Source organism: Dendropsophus ebraccatus, chromosome 1, assembly GCF_027789765.1.
Source record: "Dendropsophus ebraccatus isolate aDenEbr1 chromosome 1, aDenEbr1.pat, whole genome shotgun sequence".
NCBI lineage: Eukaryota > Metazoa > Chordata > Amphibia > Anura > Hylidae > Dendropsophus > Dendropsophus ebraccatus.
Genome location: NC_091454.1, coordinates 127039583 through 127058092, shown reverse-complemented (window position 1 = coordinate 127058092; position 18510 = coordinate 127039583). Strand labels below are relative to the sequence as shown.

General features: G+C 42.9%; 1 protein-coding gene across 4 annotated transcripts in view; it reads right to left on the bottom strand.

Annotated features, from left to right (window-relative positions):
- Positions 1-18510, bottom strand: part of THAP9 (THAP domain containing 9) — a 29068-nt gene that overhangs the window by 2962 nt on the left and 7596 nt on the right. For 3 of the 4 annotated variants that reach the window (XM_069978712.1, XM_069978704.1, XM_069978694.1), the window contains exons 2-9: positions 18069-18162; positions 16833-17040; positions 9845-9997; positions 6601-6808; positions 5347-5500; positions 2802-3576; positions 1396-1568; positions 9-154 (exon numbers count right to left, since the gene is read on the bottom strand). In XM_069978712.1, the coding sequence (XP_069834813.1) occupies positions 9-154; positions 1396-1568; positions 2802-3576; positions 5347-5500; positions 6601-6808; positions 9845-9997; positions 16833-17040; positions 18069-18148 (1897 nt within the window). In that variant the 5' untranslated portion in view covers positions 18149-18162. Of the gene's footprint in view, positions 1-8; positions 155-1395; positions 1569-2801; positions 3577-5346; positions 5501-6600; positions 6809-9844; positions 9998-16832; positions 17041-18068; positions 18163-18510 lie in introns of those variants that run through there. The other variant, XM_069978719.1, reaches the window with a different exon arrangement.

Sequence of the window (18510 nt, the reverse complement as noted above, 5' to 3'; positions counted from 1 at the left end):
AATACTACCTTTGCGTGTAACACAGTTGAAGAACTCTTTGAGGTGATAGGTCCTGAATCTATAGGTAGTGATGTAGTCATGATCCATTAGTAGACGTGGTAGCAATTCACTAATTGAAGCAATATTTACTAGGAGTCCGACAGTACACCAGGCCCTAAAAGGAGAAAAGGCATTAAAATAAGTAATAAGCCTGTGGAAGGGTATATTTACATAACCAAAATGTTATACCTTAGACAAAGCCACAAAGTGTGATGTACATGAGGGTCTAGAGGCAATTGTATGATATAAATAAAAAATACAAACACACAATAGACAATTGCAGAATTAGGGTATGTGCACACTGAGGAAAAGGCGAGGAATTCAGCTTGAAATTCAGCTTGAAATTCCTCCCGTAAAACATGTACAGAGCAAAGTCCCATTGTGTTCAATGGGTTTTCTGCTCTGTTGTTCACACTGCAGAATTTCCGAGCAGAATTTTCTGCTGTAGATCTGCTAGAGGAATCCTATAGAAGTCAATGGGAGGCTTAAATTCTGCTTGAATTCTGCCTGAAAACTTTCAGCTACAATTCCTCGAGAATTGCTCAGTGTGCACATACCCTTAAAGTGTTTTCCCATTTTCCCAAAAATAACTTCCTGACACTAACTTTCATGTATATAAAAAAATATCAGGTCCGGGTTCATGCAGCAGACTCAGGAACTGCAGTTCTATGCACCTGAGACCTGCCATCAGTGACCACCATTGGAGTTCACTCCGAAGGTGATAATTTAACCACTTAAAGCGACTCTGTACCCACAATCTGACCCCCCCAAACCGCTTGTACCTTCGGATAGCTGCTTTTAATCCAAGATCTGTCCTGCGGTCCGTTCGGCAGGTGATGCAGTTATTGTCATAAAAAAATACTTTTAAACTTGAAGCCCGTGCCAAATGGGAGTATCTGTGCCCTAACTTTGCACAACCCCTCCGTCCCCCCTCCCCACCCTCTTCATCATTAGGAATATTTCAGGCAGATTGCTTCCTATTCCCCACTTGAGGCAGCCCGGCACATGGGCTGGATCGTTAAGGACCTGTGCAATGTTCAGCATGGAGAAAATGTTTCAGTGGCATTCCTAATTTTAAAGAGGGCGGGGAGGAGGGGTGCTTTAAATAGCGCAGTTAATAGTGACCATGGCATCTGGGTGGTTACATGATTGACATACCACTTATTGACATGAAAACTGGTAGCGACTAGCAGCATGTGAACAGTAGCCCCACTCAATCCCAGAGTTTCCAGATTCTTTTTTAAATCTGCAAGAGATTTTTCCATCAGACAAACCCACCATGTGAACATGCGTGTAGATTATTTTCTTGATTTCTAAGCTCTTAATTTAAACTGTTAGTTTGATTGCCATTTTTACCTTGAGGTTTGAAAAAGGAAGTCACCGTCACATGTTGTAAGCGTTAATAAGTATTCCCGAGTCTCCTGCAGCACTTGAAGTTTTTGCTCTAGGTTATTCTGATTTATGGGACCTTTATCACCTTGAAGTCGCACACTGCTGCTATTGCATATATCAAATAGTCTACCAATTATCTATAAAGAATAATACAAACAGCAGGAACAAATATTAGAGTAGAAAGAAAATGTTAAAGGGGAGGTCTCACAATTACATGTTTTCCCTCATACTCAGACAATTGGCGTTTTAACTGCTGGGAGATGCGCAATCTTGAGAACAGGTGTCTTGTTTCGCTGCTCCATTCAAGTACGGAATATAGGACCCTCCTATCTTGTTGATAAGTTTTAATTATGGTTAGAATTTTAGGGTGCCTTTACACAACAAGATTTATCTGACAGATTTTTGAAGCCAAAGCCAGGAATGGATTTGAAAAGAGGAGAAATCTCAGTCTTTCCTTTATGACCTGTTCCCTGTTTATAGTCTGTTCCTGGCTTTGGCTTAAAAAATCTGTCAGATAAATCTCTCTGTATAAGGGCTCCCTTAGGCTATGTTCCCACACGGTATTTCAATCTGTATTTCAGTCAGTACTTGTAGCCAAAATCAAGAGTGGACCTAAAAGAGCAACATTATAATGGAAAGATGTGCACAGTTTCTGTGGTTTTAACTCACTCCTGGTTTTGGTTGAAGAAATACTGACCAAAATACTATGTGTGAATATAGCCTAAAAGTGACCATACACCCTCAATAACAATCGTTCCGCTGACTGTTATCTCTCATCCTTCCCATACAGTGCAATGTTTCGGCTTATCTCTCCGCAAACAAAGAGGTCAGTTAGTGATTTTCCAACAAGCCTGACTCCAATCTCCACTGACATCATCTATCTGTGGAGTGTCAGGAGATCCCCATACAATGTATACTGCGAGCAGCGGGGTCGGCTGACAAAAGCATAAAGTGTATGAGGACCGCTAGTTACTCTAAGTATTATTTAGAATCTGCCACAAGCAGATGGCCCAAACATTTCAGACTTCAATCTAGTCCAATTTACCATTGACCAGAGTGTAAAGTACGGCCGGGAGCCATACTCTACACTGTGAGCACAGCCTATTTGCTAGGGCCGCTGTTCACTGAACTGAGGCCACAGAAAATAGACATGTCAATTATTTTCTGCAGCTGCAGTGAACAACAGCCGTAGAGTATACAATGTATATACACTACAGCCGTTGTTCCATACACTGCTATGAAATTCAGCAGGGCTCATAAACAATGGCCGTTGTTGCAACCTGCAACTAAGGAGTGTGTGAACATGGCCTTAAGTTGTAATTGCTACAATCCTTTGAATAAAATAAAACTGATAAATTATTTAGACGTACCTTAATAAAGCTGATAATGGCCTGAAAACCATGAGTGGTTTCAGAATTGAGTTCTTGAATAAAATGCAGTGCATTTGCAATGGTATTACTTAGCTTATTACACAACAGTGCCATCTTTGTAAGCTTCATGTCTCCCACAAGAGTAAAGATTTTGGGCAGGTTCATCAAGTCTGTTATATACTGCCACGTAATGACCCCTTCTGGACTCAGGATAGAGCCAAGCTCTTCTAGCATGTTGGTGAGGGTATGCAATTCACGGCCTACATCAAAGACAATATAGTGTCTGTAATCTTTGTTGGGCAAGGAGAAGTGTGTCTGAAGTTCCCAGGGATCTGTAAATGCACAGCCAAGCATAGTGCACATTTCTTCATTACGTGGGTGTCTATCTAATGAGACAGCAACTACCTCGAAACTGTTCTCACACAGCTCATGCAAAACATGGAGAAGAAGTTGCTTTTGTGCTTGCGGAGTCAATGATTTAACATAAAAATAGGCAATAAGGACGCTCCAGTGACCACTTATTCCAACAAGCATGAACATCAGGACTTCATTCGCCACATTTTGGCTTCCACCTCCAGCCCCCCCTTTGCCTAAATTCACAAAACCTACAAGTTCATTTCTATGTGAGTCAAAAGCAACACTTTTCTGAATCGATAATGTATCCAAAACAAGAGATGCTTGTGTGTATAATTGTGGGTCAGTCTGCTTCTTCTGTATCAATGATTTAAGGACTGAAGAATTTATTCCAGGGCCTCCTCCATCTGACTTTAGCCATCTGAAATGAAATATACATACAAAGTGTTAATGGTCGGTCAGTCTAGTAATGGCATAAAAGACTCACATAAGAAAACTGATCAACATGTTGTAAGAAAAAGCACCAAGCTGCTTCTTACCCATCAATATCTCAAGTAGTTGTCTGTTTTAATTGAAAAGTTACTGTCAGCAGCAGTCTGGTACATGTGTAACGTGAAGAGTACCACAAGGGGTTGTCCAGCGAAAATCTTTTTCTTTTAAATCAACTAGTGTCAGAAAAACATATAGATTTGTAATTTACTTTTATTAAAAAATCTCAAGTCAAATCTTCCAATACTTATAAACTGCTGAATGTCCTGCAGGAAGTGTTGCTTTATTTTCAGTCTGACACAGTACTCTCTACTGACATCTCTGGCCGAGACACGAACTGTCCAGAGCAGAAGAGGTTTTCTATGGGGATTCACAGAAAACTGAGACAGAATTCCTGTCTCGGCCAGAGATGTCAGCAGAGAGCACTGTGTCAGACTGAAAATAAAACAACATTTCCTGCATGATATATAGGAGCTAATAAGATTGGGAAGATTTGAGATTTTTTAAAAGAAGAAAATTACAAATCTATATAACTTTCTGATATCAGTTGATTTGAAAGAAAAAGATTTTCCCTGGACAACCCCTTTAAATTTAAAGTGGCAATTATGCTCCAGCCGCTGTGAAACCAATAAGAAGTTTACTTACTTTACTTGCTCTCTCTTCCTGCTACTGTCCGAAACAAGCCCTTTCCTGCTGCTTAGCACTTCCAGGGTCAGGGTACAGGGTCAGCAGGCGGAATTGCTTAATCAGCAGCTGGGACAGGGAAACAGTGCATGACAACTCCAGATACCAAACCTGACCTGGACGTTTTGCACAGCAGGACAAGGACTCCATGAGAACAGAAGAGGCAGGGAAGTGAGGATAGTAAGTATATGTTTTAATTCTATTTGACAGCAGCCTGAGCCCAATTATCAATAGAAAAAAAATCTTCCTACTAAATCCAATTTAGAGGATCAGTTCACTGTTTCCATTGTTCGAGGAACTGAATGGTGTATCATGTTATCAGTCAATACTATAAATCTATGATATTCATCAAAATGCATCAAAAAATGGATTAGAACAGAACAGTATTGACCTTCTCCCACTGCTCCACAGTTAATTAACGTCACTGCAGCCTATGCCTGATGCTGCAGCAGCGTTAATTAACGATCCAGAATGACACTGGCGCAGGAGCTGCGCCTGTGTCATTTGCAGGGGGGACTCACTGCAACTCCCGGCACCAGAGCTGCGTTCCGGTGCTGAGAGGTAACCCTATAGATACTGCGGTCAGCACGACCGCAGCAGCTATAGGGCTCCTGACAGAGAACTTTCCCTCTACAGAAGGAGAATTCTCTGCCGGTATCCATCGAGGCTCTGCAAAGTGATTGCAGAGCCCTGATGGTAGCCATGGAAACCGGGCCTCAGGCTTCCGGTTTCCTGGCTACGGAAGCCAGCGGGGGTCAGGGGGGAAGGCTGGGCGTGCCCGTGTGCTCTGCCCCCTCCCCTCTCTCTTTCCTGCCGCTGTCACAAGATTGTAACAGCAGCAGGGGACAGAGGAGAGGGGGCAGACATACGGATATCAGCTTATGGGATTATTATGATCCCATAAGCTGATGTCCAAATACGACCTGGGCATTGAGGCATCAATGACCTCAGGTTGTGAAAGGGTTAAACAAAGCCCTATCACTAAAGTTAATTTTCCTCATTTTCCCCTTGTTCTTACTGTCGAAGTCTTCTAGGCCCTGGCAGCGGCAACTTGGCTTCCTTCCTCAGGTACTTGTATGACAGGGGGTCATTTAGTTGTAAAGTCAGAGAAAACATGCGCTGCTGGGCAGAGTACTCAGATTCAGGCTTTTTGAAAAGCTCCAGTGGAATGTCTAGTAAAGCAAAGGAAAAATGTAACTGTGCGAAAACTCGGCAGAGCATGGAACAGTAGTGAAGTTAATTTAAAGGAGAAGTCCAGCGATTTTTAAAAGTTGTCAAACGGCAGGGGCAGGAGGGACATAATAAGCAATTACTACAGGGTGAGGGGGCCGTCCATCGAGTGGGTTGTGACGTTTCAGCCAAAAAAAAAACAAAAAACACAGAGCCCAGCAGGGGTCCTGGAGCAGCAAGCCAGCACTGCAAAAGCATGGTGAGAGGTAAGTAGTGATTGTTTATTATGTCCCACCCCCTGCTAGCTGACAAGTTATAAAAATAGCCTGACTTCGGAAGGCATGTTTTTGTCAGATGAGGCGATACTTGGGATTTATTTCCAAAGAGACAGTGGTCCATGTTTATACATATACTGATGAAAACTGCACCGATATTTCCTGTATGCTTTATATTTATGTAGGTGTGAAAGTTATGAAACACCACACAACCTTGATAAATTTATGCAAATTGCACCAAAATGACACTAACTGACAAGATCAGGGGTCTGTGTACGCTGGGGGGGGGGGGGGGGGGGGGGGGGAGTATTTACAGTAAGCACTTGCACCTGTAGGTTGCTGTTGCACCTTCTGTTTTTTTTTTGTCTGTACTTAAGCCACATGCAGCGTGCAACCTACAGTGTGAACAGACGCATAGGGGTGCTGCCAATTTTTTATGATCAAGGGTCTGATCATCAGGGAGAAAGCAAGATTGTACTCCTATTTATTGCCTTCCTCACCGGGTGTAGCTTACTATACTTACCCTCCTCCCTCCCTTGCAGTCACTGTCGCAAAGTCTTGTTCATGATGCGCAGCACTTCCTGTGTTTGGGGTTGACACAAGGCACTGCCTGCTCAGCCAATCAGTGATCAAGGCAAAACACCACTGCAGAACCACTGATGGCTTAGAGGGAATTGTCTTGTGCTGATAAGAACAGAAAAAGAGTTGTACATTGGTATAATATCAATAGGTTTGAATTCGTTTTTTGTCTGAGCCCATAAAAAAAATCCCTGGGTAATTACTGTGTAATTCCTTTTTATTCATTTATTTTACATGTCGGCTGATACCTTCATAAGGCTGGAGAATGTCCAGAAGCTGAGAGCTCAGCAAGTTTCTCTTGATGAGTTCACGATAAATACTAAGGCAGGTTTGCCGTAAACGCTTCTCTCTGTCTTTTGCATTTCTAAGTTCCTTTTCTTTCTGCGCTCTTGAATCTTCTGATGCTTGAAGCTTCCTTTTTAGGGTGTCAACATCTGGAATGAAATATGGGTGATCCTAGAAAACAGTGTAAATGCTCACTAGAAAAGAAATCAAAATGCACTTTGTAAAGCAACTCATTCATTTAAAAAGTGTGAGGGAAACTATTCACGATGATCGACTTCTAGTTTAGAATACCTGGTAAAAAACTCATTTTTCAGAACTATTACTTTTAGTTTCAGGTACCAAACTAAAGCTTTGGCTGTCCAGGCATGATGGGAATTGTAGTTTTGTAACAGCTGTAGGGCCTGAGTTTGACAATAATCAGTATTCTTTTTTGCACCCATTATAAAATTGTATACTCAACTTCCTTGCTCCCCCACCACTGTGCGCACTGAGTATGATACAGCACTTTCTGGTTTCTGTGTCAGTTTGAAGAATTGCCCACACCAACCGAGGAAGTGCTACGTAGGCAGACCAGGCTCTGTGAGAGCAGTGGCGGGTGTGTGAGACCGAGTATAGGATTTTTTTTACCAACTTAAAACCCTAAATTATTTAGAAACAATAAGATATGTTCACACTATGGAATCAGACCGATCACGACACTTCTTTTGGCGGATGGTGGATTGTGATTGAGAAATCCCACTGAATCAATGGGACAGGCAGAATTTCAATCAGAGTCCGTGGCACGATCTCCACTTGAAAATCCTTAAAGATTCTGTAGTGTGAACATACCCTAAGGCTGCTGAAACAAAGGGCCCTATTACACCAACAGATTATCTGACAGATTTTTTTTTAAGCCAAAGCCAGGAATGGATTTGAAAAGAGGAGACATCTCAGTCCTTCCTTTATTACCTGTTTTCTGTTCATAGTCCATTCCTGGCTTTGGCTCAAAGAAATCTGTCAGATACAGATATTGACACTCTTCTTCTGTATAGTTTCAAAAGAGCCAGAATTCTGCTCCACACTGATGAGGGTCAATACCCCGAAACAGCTGTCTGTAGATAGATACCCCTTGTCATTACATTGACTTATAGGGCCACTTAATATGGTGCTTTTGGTGGTTTCCTTACAGGATCCACCCCTTAACTGGGTCCTTCCCAGAGGGATATCTGGCTAGTCCTGTGTTTTGAGACTCTTCAATGAGGCTCCAGGGGCTCTTTTTTTGCATATTCATGTTTCCCAGGAGGCAATGCACCTAGGATTTCACTGCATTATCGTTTGGCTGGTCTCCCTGAGATCAGCGATCTGTTTCTCTTCTGTATAGTTGACAGCTCCTTGCCTAGGTTTCTGACCACTGTTCTTAGCTCTGTAAGTGGTGCCCAAGCTGTGACATCACTTGAATGGTTCTCGGGAGCTGATAAGTAAATTCTTTACTCCTCCTGTGTCTCCCTCTGACATCCCACACGTCTAAATAGCTTTGATTGTCCCTGGAGACATATGTAATCTCAGAGGGAGACACAGTGATGCAGAGTTGATTCAACTTAGCACCGTCATCTCCCATGCTCGCTCCTCTGCCTCCAGCGCCAAACCAGGAAGTGAGATTGGGACACGGCGGTCAAATCTGAATCTGGTGGAGATGAGAATGCCCCTTTAAATAAACTACAGTAAATATTGAAAACTTAATATAAAAAGGCTGTTCACATTAAAGGATTACTGAAATTAATCTAAACTTTTAACATGTTTGGACGTATTCCAGATTAGATCAGGTAGAGACGTGGATGCACACTACTAAGCCCACAATCTGAATGGGGGCTATGAAACTTTTTGTGCTTGGATATGCAATAAACGTTGATTATTTTTTACACTACACCAGATGCTGTTGGAACTCCTTTAACCCCTTGCTGCACCAGTCAGTTATAGTACATCCTTGTAGGAGGTTAGTTTCAGCACCAATATGTATTATAACCGACCTGCTTCAGATGCCCCCCTATTTACACAAACAGTGACCGGGAGCCACAAATAAAACGGTCAGCTGACAGTCTAGTGTAACTGTCACTAGCCCTTCAGAGGGATCCCGCATCGACAATGGTAATTGGTATGGTAGAAAATACATAGGATTACAATTGGAGTCTCTGCTAAGAAAATGCTAATTTTAACTTTTCACTCTTACTTCGCAGTTATTCCTGTGAAATGCCCAAAGGGGTTAAAAAACTGTATGAATGTCAATTTGAAAACTTGAAAGGGTAAAGATTTCAAAGTGAGGTAAATTTTGGGGGTTTCTAGTATACAGGCCTCTAAAATATACTCTGAATAAACTGAACTGGTGCCTAAAGAATTTCTGAGTTTGAAATTTTCATGAAAAATGTGAAAATTGCTACTAAACATTTACGGCCTCTAACATCCTTAAAAATAAAAGCATGTTCACCAAATGCTGGTAATATAAAGTAGACATGTTACTGATATGAATAAAAATAATTTATGGAGTATTACTATTTTCCTTATTGGCAGAGACTTTCAAATGTAGAGAAATGCTATTTTTTTTTGTCATATTTGAAAAATGTGTCCGTGTCATAAACGCCCAAACTGGCTGTGTCCCTAAGGGGTTAACTTGTATGTTGTCCAGACAAGTCAAAAGTTTAGATCGCACCAATCTCAGTCCTGAGATCCAATGCAATTGCTAGTTCTAAGCAGGTAAAGTGTGCAGGACACACTCAACTCCCTGTGTGGTGAAAGACCTGACTCATTTATTCTATTATAACCTATAGAGCGAATGAGTCGTATCTTACAGCCAGCTACTAAGTGGAGCGTGCTACTGTACAATTCACCTGCTTGTAACTAGCAATCGCTTCAAGTCTCTGCACTTTACATCCCATGCAATTTCATTAATTTGCTCTGGTGGTCCTTGCCAGTCTTTGTTCCCTTTCTCTCAGCAGTGATACCAGTAGTCACAACATGTAACCAGCTAAAACCACTGATCGGCTGCAGCAGTCACATGAATGTACTCAATGTCATCAGGGCAGAAAAAGTAATTTGCTTTATTGACAGGTTTCCTCCAATAGACAGAGCTGGACAGGTAGAGGCCATTGAAGAGCCCGGCCCATGAAACTTCCCATTTCCTAAATTGTAAAACTATGTTCTCTCTGCCAGCAAATACCCATGAAGTGTACATACCTGTAATTGTACTTGACACTGCATACTAACATATGCATTTGAAGATACACTGACCACTTCTGTTTCTTCATTTTCTGGTTTAGTTATCATAGGATTGTCATTTGTAGGTGGTGTACAGGTCTCTAAAACTTTGACATCAGATACTTCAGTCTTCTGAAGAAACAGTAATTACATTTGAAATGAAAACAATATAAAAATCCCATTGATCTCAATATTTAAATATTATGTTATTTAAAGAGGCGACCCAGGAATTTAAAAACTTAGCTGCTTTCCTCCATTAGACTAGGTTCACACTATGTAACTGTGCGGCTGTATTTTTTATGCGGCTGTAAATGTGGGGATGAAACTACGGCCGTGGGAAAAAATAGACATGCGGCTCAAAACATACGGTCATTTACTTGGAAATCTGGTTCAACTAAAAATAACAAATAAAATCTTAAGAAAGTGATGCAAACACCTCTGGATGCATCTGGGAAAGCAGGGAACACAGTTTACATGAATTGCTATTACCGGGGTTTGCGATCCTCTGCACTAATGCCGATGTCTCTCATGCAGGGCTCCAGATGGCGACCAAAATGGTCGCCAATGCGACTGACATTTTGCAAATGGCGCCCAGATTTATTAATCTGGGCGCCATTTGCGACTGGCCCCGGCGGCAGCGCGCTGTCTCTTTAAGATGCGCGGCTGATGCGCGGCTGCCGGGGGTGTCCCGTCCTATCCCCGGCAGCGCGGCGCATCAGTGAGCTGCCTGGGGCCCTGACTTCCGGCACAGGAAGCGCGCGTCAGAGACGCTTCCTGTGTCAGAAGTCACAGCCCCGGCGTACAGGGAGCTCACTGACGCGCCGCGCTGCCGGGGATAGGACGGGACACCCCCGGCAGCCGCGCATCAGCCGGGGACAGCGTCCGAAGAAGAAGAGGATCGCCGGGGGAGCGGGTTGTCAGGTGAGTTTGTGTGTTTGTTTTTTTTAAATATTGCTTAGCATAGAGGAAAGGGGGGGGGGGGGGCATCTATAATGGGGGGAGAAGAGGGGCCATCTTCAAGGGGGGGAGAGGGGGGCCATCTATAAGGGGAGGGGGTATCTATAAGGGGGGGAGAAGAGGGGGCATCTATAAGGGGGGGGAGAGGGGGCATCTATAAGGGGAGGGGGTATCTATAAGGGGGGGAGAAGAGGGGGCATCTATAATGGGGGGGAGAGGGGGCATCTATAAGGGGAGGGGGTATCTATAAGGGGGGGAGAAGAGGGGGCATCTATAATGGGGGGGAGAGGGGGCATCTATAATGGGGGTAGAGAGGGTCATCTATAAGGGGAGGGGGCCATCTATAAGGGGAGGGGGCCATCTATAAGTGTAGGGCAAACTGGCTGCAGACACTGGGAGATAGATATATGCACAATTATTATTATCAGGGACCCTCAGGTGTCTGTATTGTAGGGGGTCACTTGCATTAGTCACTAGGTGAGAGATATATCTATCTATATACACATCTTGTGGGGGGTCACTATGGCTGCAGTCAGAAGTCTAGCTCAGTATGTATAGACTGTTGCAAGCTTTTAAAGGGAACCTGTCACCCCCGGCTCCCAACCCCCCGTTAGAACCCCCTATACTCACCTCATCCCGCCGGGTCCCGCTTCTGAAGATGGTCGGGTCACGGAGATCTCAGCCGCTGCAGCCCGGCGCGCACACTGAGAGATGAGTCCAACTCTCATAGAGAATGACGGAGTGCTGGACTCTCCCATCATTCTCTATGAGCGTTGGACTCATCTCTCAGCGCACGCCGGGCTGCAGCGGCTGAGATCTCCGTGACCCGACCATCTTCAGAAGCGGGGTGAAGATGAGGTGAGTATAGGGGGTTCTAACGGGGGGTTGGGAGCCTGTCACCCCGGCACGGGGGTCGACAGGTTCCCTTTAAGTTCAAGTTCAGAAGAGTAAGCCTCATTAAAAGGCTAGCCAAGTGAAGCTGAAGTACTGAGTCAGACTGGATATGGTTGTCAAGTTGCAAGTTTCCATGTTGAACGTTTTCAAACTAAGAAAAGAAAGGATCTAAAGGAGGAGGAGGCTGCCGCGGCCTCTGCACACAGTAAGTCCCATTTAACATAACATTAATTTTACATGGTTTAAAATGTTGGCGACCAAATATTCTATTTGGCGCCTAAATTTTTCAGGTTAGGAGCCAATGGCTCCTAGGTAAATTTTTTAGTCTGGAGCCCTGTCATGGTTAATCTATTAAAATAATAAAACACATTTTCGTTGTAATAAAGTGCCTTTCGTTGTTCAATAATTAAATTTAAACTAATCCATCATTTTGCAATTAAATATACTGTTAAAATAAATATATATATAAATAAATGTATATTTATATATATAATTATTTTTTGACAGTATATTTAATTGCACAATGATGGATTCGTTAGAATTAAATTATTGAATAACGAAACTGAATTTATTTCAACGAAAATGTGTTTTATTAATTAAATATTAATTAGTACAGGAAGCTCCATAAGCCGTTAATTCATATTGCCGGCAAAAGAGCTTTCTGTACTAATTATCACTTTACTTTAATGAAAACATCAAATGTTTCTTCTAATTAGGTTATGACAATAGCATTATTAGAAGAAACATTTAGAATTATATGTGCGCTCAGCTGATTGGCTGATCGGCTGAGCGCACATATAATTAGCGGGTCCGCAGCACAGTGACTTCATTGTGCTGCAGACCAGCAAAGAGACATCAGGGTGAGTATAGAGCTCTCCCCGCCCCCTCCCCAGCACTGCACCCCTCCCAGCAAGGAAGGGGGGTCACTTAACCCCTTCCTTGCTGGGATGGGTGCAGTCTGACATCAGTCTGGCCCCCAAGGGGTTAAGGGGGATGCAATACATCCTCCCTTAACCCCTTGGGGGCCAGACTGTAAGCAGCGATCTGTAAAGATGCTGCATACTGTAAGGAGCACAACACCGTTCACAATGATGGGTGTTGTGCTCCTGTTTGTGTGTTTTTTGTGTGTTTCTCCCTTTTTGTTTTTCAGATATCGGTATCCTGGGGATTACGTCGGATTCCGTGGACTACGTCGATGACCAGCGTTTTTTTTTTGTTTTTTTTTTAATAAAATGGTCAATGAGGGGTGTGGGGGTGTTTTTATTTGAATAAAAAAATTTTTAAACTTGTGTCTTCTCTTTATTTCTTTACTTTATAGACTTAGTAGTGGAAGCCGTCTAATAGACGGAATCCATTACTAAGTTGGGGCCTAGTGTTAGCCGGTATAAAATGGCTAACACTAACCCCCCATTATTACCCCAGTACCCAATGCCACCAGGGGTACTGGGAAGAGCCGGGTGCCAGTGGTCCCGGAGCGTCAAAATTGGCGCTCCTGGACCGGGCGGCAGCAGGCTGGTAAGATTTAGGCTGGGGAGGGCCTAAACCAATGGCTCTTTCCACCCTGGTGTTACCAGGCTGCTGTCGTTTGGTTTTTAACTCGGCTGGTTATAAAAATAGGGGGGACCCTATGCGTTTTTTTTTCAATTGTTTATTTATTTAAAAAAAAAAAATGCATAGGGTCACCCCTATTTTTATAACCAGCCTGGTTAAAAACCAAACGACAGCAGCCTGGTAACACCAGGGTGGGAAGAGCCATTGGTTTAGGCCCTCCCCAGCCTAAATCTTACCAGCCTGCTGCCGCCCGGTCCAGGAGCACCAATTTTGACGCTCCGGAACCACTGGCACCCGGCTCTTCCCAGTACCCCTGGTGGCATTGGGTACTGGGGTAATAATGGGGGGTTAGTGTTAGCCATTTTATACCGGCTAACACTAGGCCCCAACTTAGTAATGGATTCCGTCTATTAGACGGCTTCCACTACTAAGTCTATAAAGTAAAGAAATAAAGAGAAGACACAAGTTAAAAACATTTTTTATTCAAATAAAAACACCCCCACACCCCTCATTGACCATTTTATAAAAAAAAAAAACAACAAAAAACCGCTAGTCATCAACGTAGTCCACGGAATCCGACGTAATCCCCAGGATACCGATATCTGAAAAACAAAAAGGGAGAAACACACAAAAAACACACAAACAGGAGCACAACACCCATCATTGTGAGCGGTGTTGTGCTCCTTACAGTATGCAGCATCTTTACAGATCGCTGCTTACAGTCTGACCCCCAAGGGGTTAAGGGATGATGTATTGCATCCCCCTTAACCCCCTGGGGGCCAGACTGATGTCAGACTGCACCCATCCCAGCAAGGAAGGGGTTAAGTGACCCCCCTTCCTTGCTGGGAGGGGTGCAGTGCTGGGGAGGGGGTGGGGAGAGCTCTATACTCACCCCGATGTGTCCTCTTCGCTGGTCCGCAGCACAATGAAGTCACTGTGCTGCGGACCCGCTAATTATATGTGCGCTCAGCCGATCAGCCAATCAGCTGAGCGCACATATAATTCTAAATGTTTCTTCTAATAATGCTATTGTGATAACATAATTAGAAGAAACATTTGATGTTTTCATTAAAGTAAAGTGATGATTAGTACAGAATGCTCTTTTGCCGGCAACATGAATTAACGGCTTATGGAGCTTCCTGTACTAATTAATATTTAATTAATAAAACACATTTTCGTTTAAATAAATTCAGTTTCGTTATTCAATAATTTAATTCTAACGAATCCATCATTGTGCAATTAAATATACTGTCAAAAAATAAATATATATATAGAAATATACATTTATATATATATTTATTTTAACAGTATATTTAATTGCAAAATGATGGATTCGTTAGAATTAAATTATTGAACAACGAAAGGGACTTTATTACAAAGAAAATGTGTTTTATTAATTTAATATATTAACTATTAGAGGCATCGGCATTCGGCATCATTGCCGGCTATTTTTGAAGTACTCTGTACGGACCACCTGTCAATCCACGGCCGCGTTTCCAGCCGCAAACAATGTTCTTGTTCATTTTTTACGGGTCCGTTTACGATAGGGCCGTAGATTCATAGTGTGCACTGTGCAGCCGTATATCGTATACTTTCCAGCGTACGCATGAACCACCAAAAATACCGCCGCACAATTACAGCCGCAAATACAGCCGCACACTTACATAATCTGAACCTGGCCTTAGAGTGAATACAGCTGAATGGTAATACCACACACAACCTGGGAACAGGTGGTACTGTTTTTGGGAGAAAGCAGCTATGGTTTTTCTAATCCTGGATAACCCCTTTGATGTAAGACATTTGCTGCAACGCCATCGGGTTAAAATACAATTAAAAGAAAAAATTATCGCAATTACTTAATATTCTTGTGCTGACCAGGCTGCGATTTGGTGAATAGTGGAGAGCAGAACAAAGGCCCTGTTTTTTTTTCAATAAATGGGGAGACAATAGAAGTTGTCCAATGTCTACTTCATTTTAGCTCAAATAACTACAGGTCATGCAGAGAATGCTTTAGGTAACAGAAGAATATAGTTATATTACGGATAATGCAATCCCCTTGCAGAATAGTTGTATTGCTACGTGCAAAAAAGGAAGAATGGTCACTTTTCTTAAAGCACCGGCTGTATCCACCCTCTTCACGGAGCCTGCAGACAGCGGGAATCAGACGCCGAGAGTTCAGGTTGATACGAACCCGAACCTCGGCAGGTCCACTTATCTCTAATGTCTACATCTGTGGATTTCTTCCGAGGGATAACGTCCCATCTAATACATGCGCACCGGTGTAAGATATGTGATAAATAATTGTGTCATACAACTGGTGACTGCAGGCGAAACATAGAGATGAGATTAAAGAGCAAAGATGGGGGTCTTTAAATCATTTGAGAACTTTAAAACCAGATTTCATATTCCCAGAAACAGGATCTTCAAATACTTACAACTGTGGCATGCGTTGGATGCCCAGAATCAGGGCAGTCTAATTAGCGTGCCTCGTCTTCAGCTATATTACATATGATGATGTCAGTGGGGGACACTAAAGGCTTAAATTCTCTACACTACTGATGCCTTCTAGAGGTGAATCTCTAGAAGATACTGTACCATCCACACGCAAACACAGGTGGGAAAGGGAAGTTGGGACACTTACAGATAAGGTAAGGCCGGACATCTTGGAAGCTATTCGTCTCTCCTCTGTCAGTGAGTCACATAGGGTCTCACAACTATACCTAATACACTGTCACACTGTCCCTTGGACCTTAGAACAGACGATAACTGTGTACTATGTAATGCCCAGGGAGCAGAGCGTCTACATTTGTTATGGAACTGCCCAAGACTTCCTAGATACTGGCGCAGAACAGTGGACGTGCACATCATAAACTCACAGCCAATCCTCTGATTTAGGCTTTGGGGTATGTCTCTAAGTTTTCTGTAACAGAAGATCACTAGCTTGCTTTCCTCCTCTTGCTTGATCAGGCCCACAAGTTAAATGTATTTCACTGGCTTAATCTAGACCCACCAACTATTTAAGAATTTAAAACCAGGGTAAATGCTATACTAGCTCTTGTTTATCAAAAACGTAAATCGCTTAGAAAATCTGAGTCCATATGGGTCCCTTGGCTAGATACTCTTGGTTTAGTGTCAGTGTCTCTATTGAGACACGGACAAAATATGGCAAACAGGAATAATAGGCCTGGCATAGCTGGAGGTACTGGCTGGTACTGCTCCAGGTAATTTTTGCTAATATGTCTTTACATATGGTTAATGTGGTTTTGGTACAAAAAAAAAAAAGTGTTCCCAAGGAGAAACTGGGGACAGCCTTGCTTGGACTGTAAAATAAGATGAGCACCTTGGTCCGAGCTAAAGCTAGGACACCACACCCTAGACTTTGCTGAATGCTCTAGACTTTTAGCGTGTGTTGAAGTGAAATATAGTTTTGTACTTTCAGATGTCATGATTTCATATGGCTTTTGGGTATGAAAAGGAGGTGGAGGAGCAAGAGGGGGTGGATAGGCCTGTGTGCCTTAGTTAGTAATTTTTAATTGATAAAAAAATAAGCAGGAATGGCATTTACCTGTGTATCTTCTGGAAAATTGAAAATGCTAGGTATGACATCATCTCTTAACCGCTTTGTCTGCCCAGTAGTGTCAAAGCAACTCTGCTGAAAGTGGAGGCTGCACAGTCTCTGGTATCTGGAAGGCATCCATAACTCACCAGTGCTTGTTGCTCTTTTCATAGCACGACACCATTTATCCAACAGGGCAGGGTTTGATCTTGGAAACCTTTAAAAGGTTAAAACCAACATAACACTCTATAATCTGGAAAGAGGTTGTGAAACACTGAATGAAGACCTTCCTATGTTCTGAACAAATTCCTCAGTTTACTGTGGAGTGGGGATCCACTAGAGGTTTGCTACAGGGCCGACTGCAGAGTGTAAAATGCTAAAGCTAAAACCACTGAATGTTATTTATTTTATTATTGCACTATAATTATTATGACCACAGCTCAAGCATGCTTGGGTCCATCTGAGCCAGAGCATTCAGCATTTGATTACAGGTGGCTGAAAACGTTAGATGTAGCCTATGGCTGTATCCATGTTTTTTCTGGACTCCCTAGGGCTGCATTCAACTTCTTTAGTCACTGGTATTAAAATGCCGAACGCCCAGACTTCAAGTGCGCCCAACTTATTGCGCAGCCTCCCTGTTTATTTATATAGAGCTGGCTGCTTTGTCTCAGCACAATCTTCTTAGCTGATGTGTGACCACACCTGATCTTTAAAGCGACTCTGTATCCACAATCTGACCCCTCAAACGGCTTGTACCTTCATCATTAGGAATGCCACTGGAACATTTTTTCCAAGCTGAACACTGCGCAGGTGCTTAACGATCCAGCATATGTTCAGTATTCACACAGCTGATTAATAGGAGACAATCTGCCTGGAGCATTCCTAATGATGAGAAGGGCGGGGAGGAGGGACAGAGAGGTTGTGCAAAGTTAGGGTACAGATACTCCCGTTTGGCACAGGTTTCAAGTTTGAAAGTATTTTTTTAGGACAATAACTGCATTACCTGCCGAACAAACCCCAGGACAGATTGTGGGTTAAAAGCAGTTATCTGACGGTACAAGCGGTTTGGGGGGGTGGGGGGGTGGGGTGTCAGATTGTGGGTACAGAGTCGCTTTAATCTGATCACAAAATTTAGCTTAGAAGATTGTTCAAGTAAGGGAGAGAGGGAACTTGCCTCCTCTCTGATCTGCTATATAAAATGGTCTGCAGATTTTAGGGCTTAAATGTGCAGAAAATCCCGGTTACCTGTGAAATGTTATTCCTTTCTCTCTGGCCTCCAAAGTGTATCTTGACTTGCACCCTGAGGCGGCACACGACACTGGCATCTTGGTGGCACCTGCTGAAATAAGGAAGAACAGACATTTGTCATGATCAGCAGATCACTAGTTATCACTGTTTTCTCTGACTTTTGACATTAGGAAAAGCAGGATTACTAACCGGTAATCTTGTTTTCATAAACCCATGACAGCACCCCTGGAGAGGACCTCCCACCGCAGGACAGGAAACCTGTGAAGATAAAAGCTTGACACACCTCTCCACACCTCAGTTCTGAACAAGTATTCCAGCGGAAACAAATAACTAAGATCAGTAAAATAAAATTAATATGTCAATTATAAAGGTCATCTTAGGGCGGGTATACATGAGGGGTGCTGTCATGGGCTTATGAAAACAAGATTACCGGTTAGTA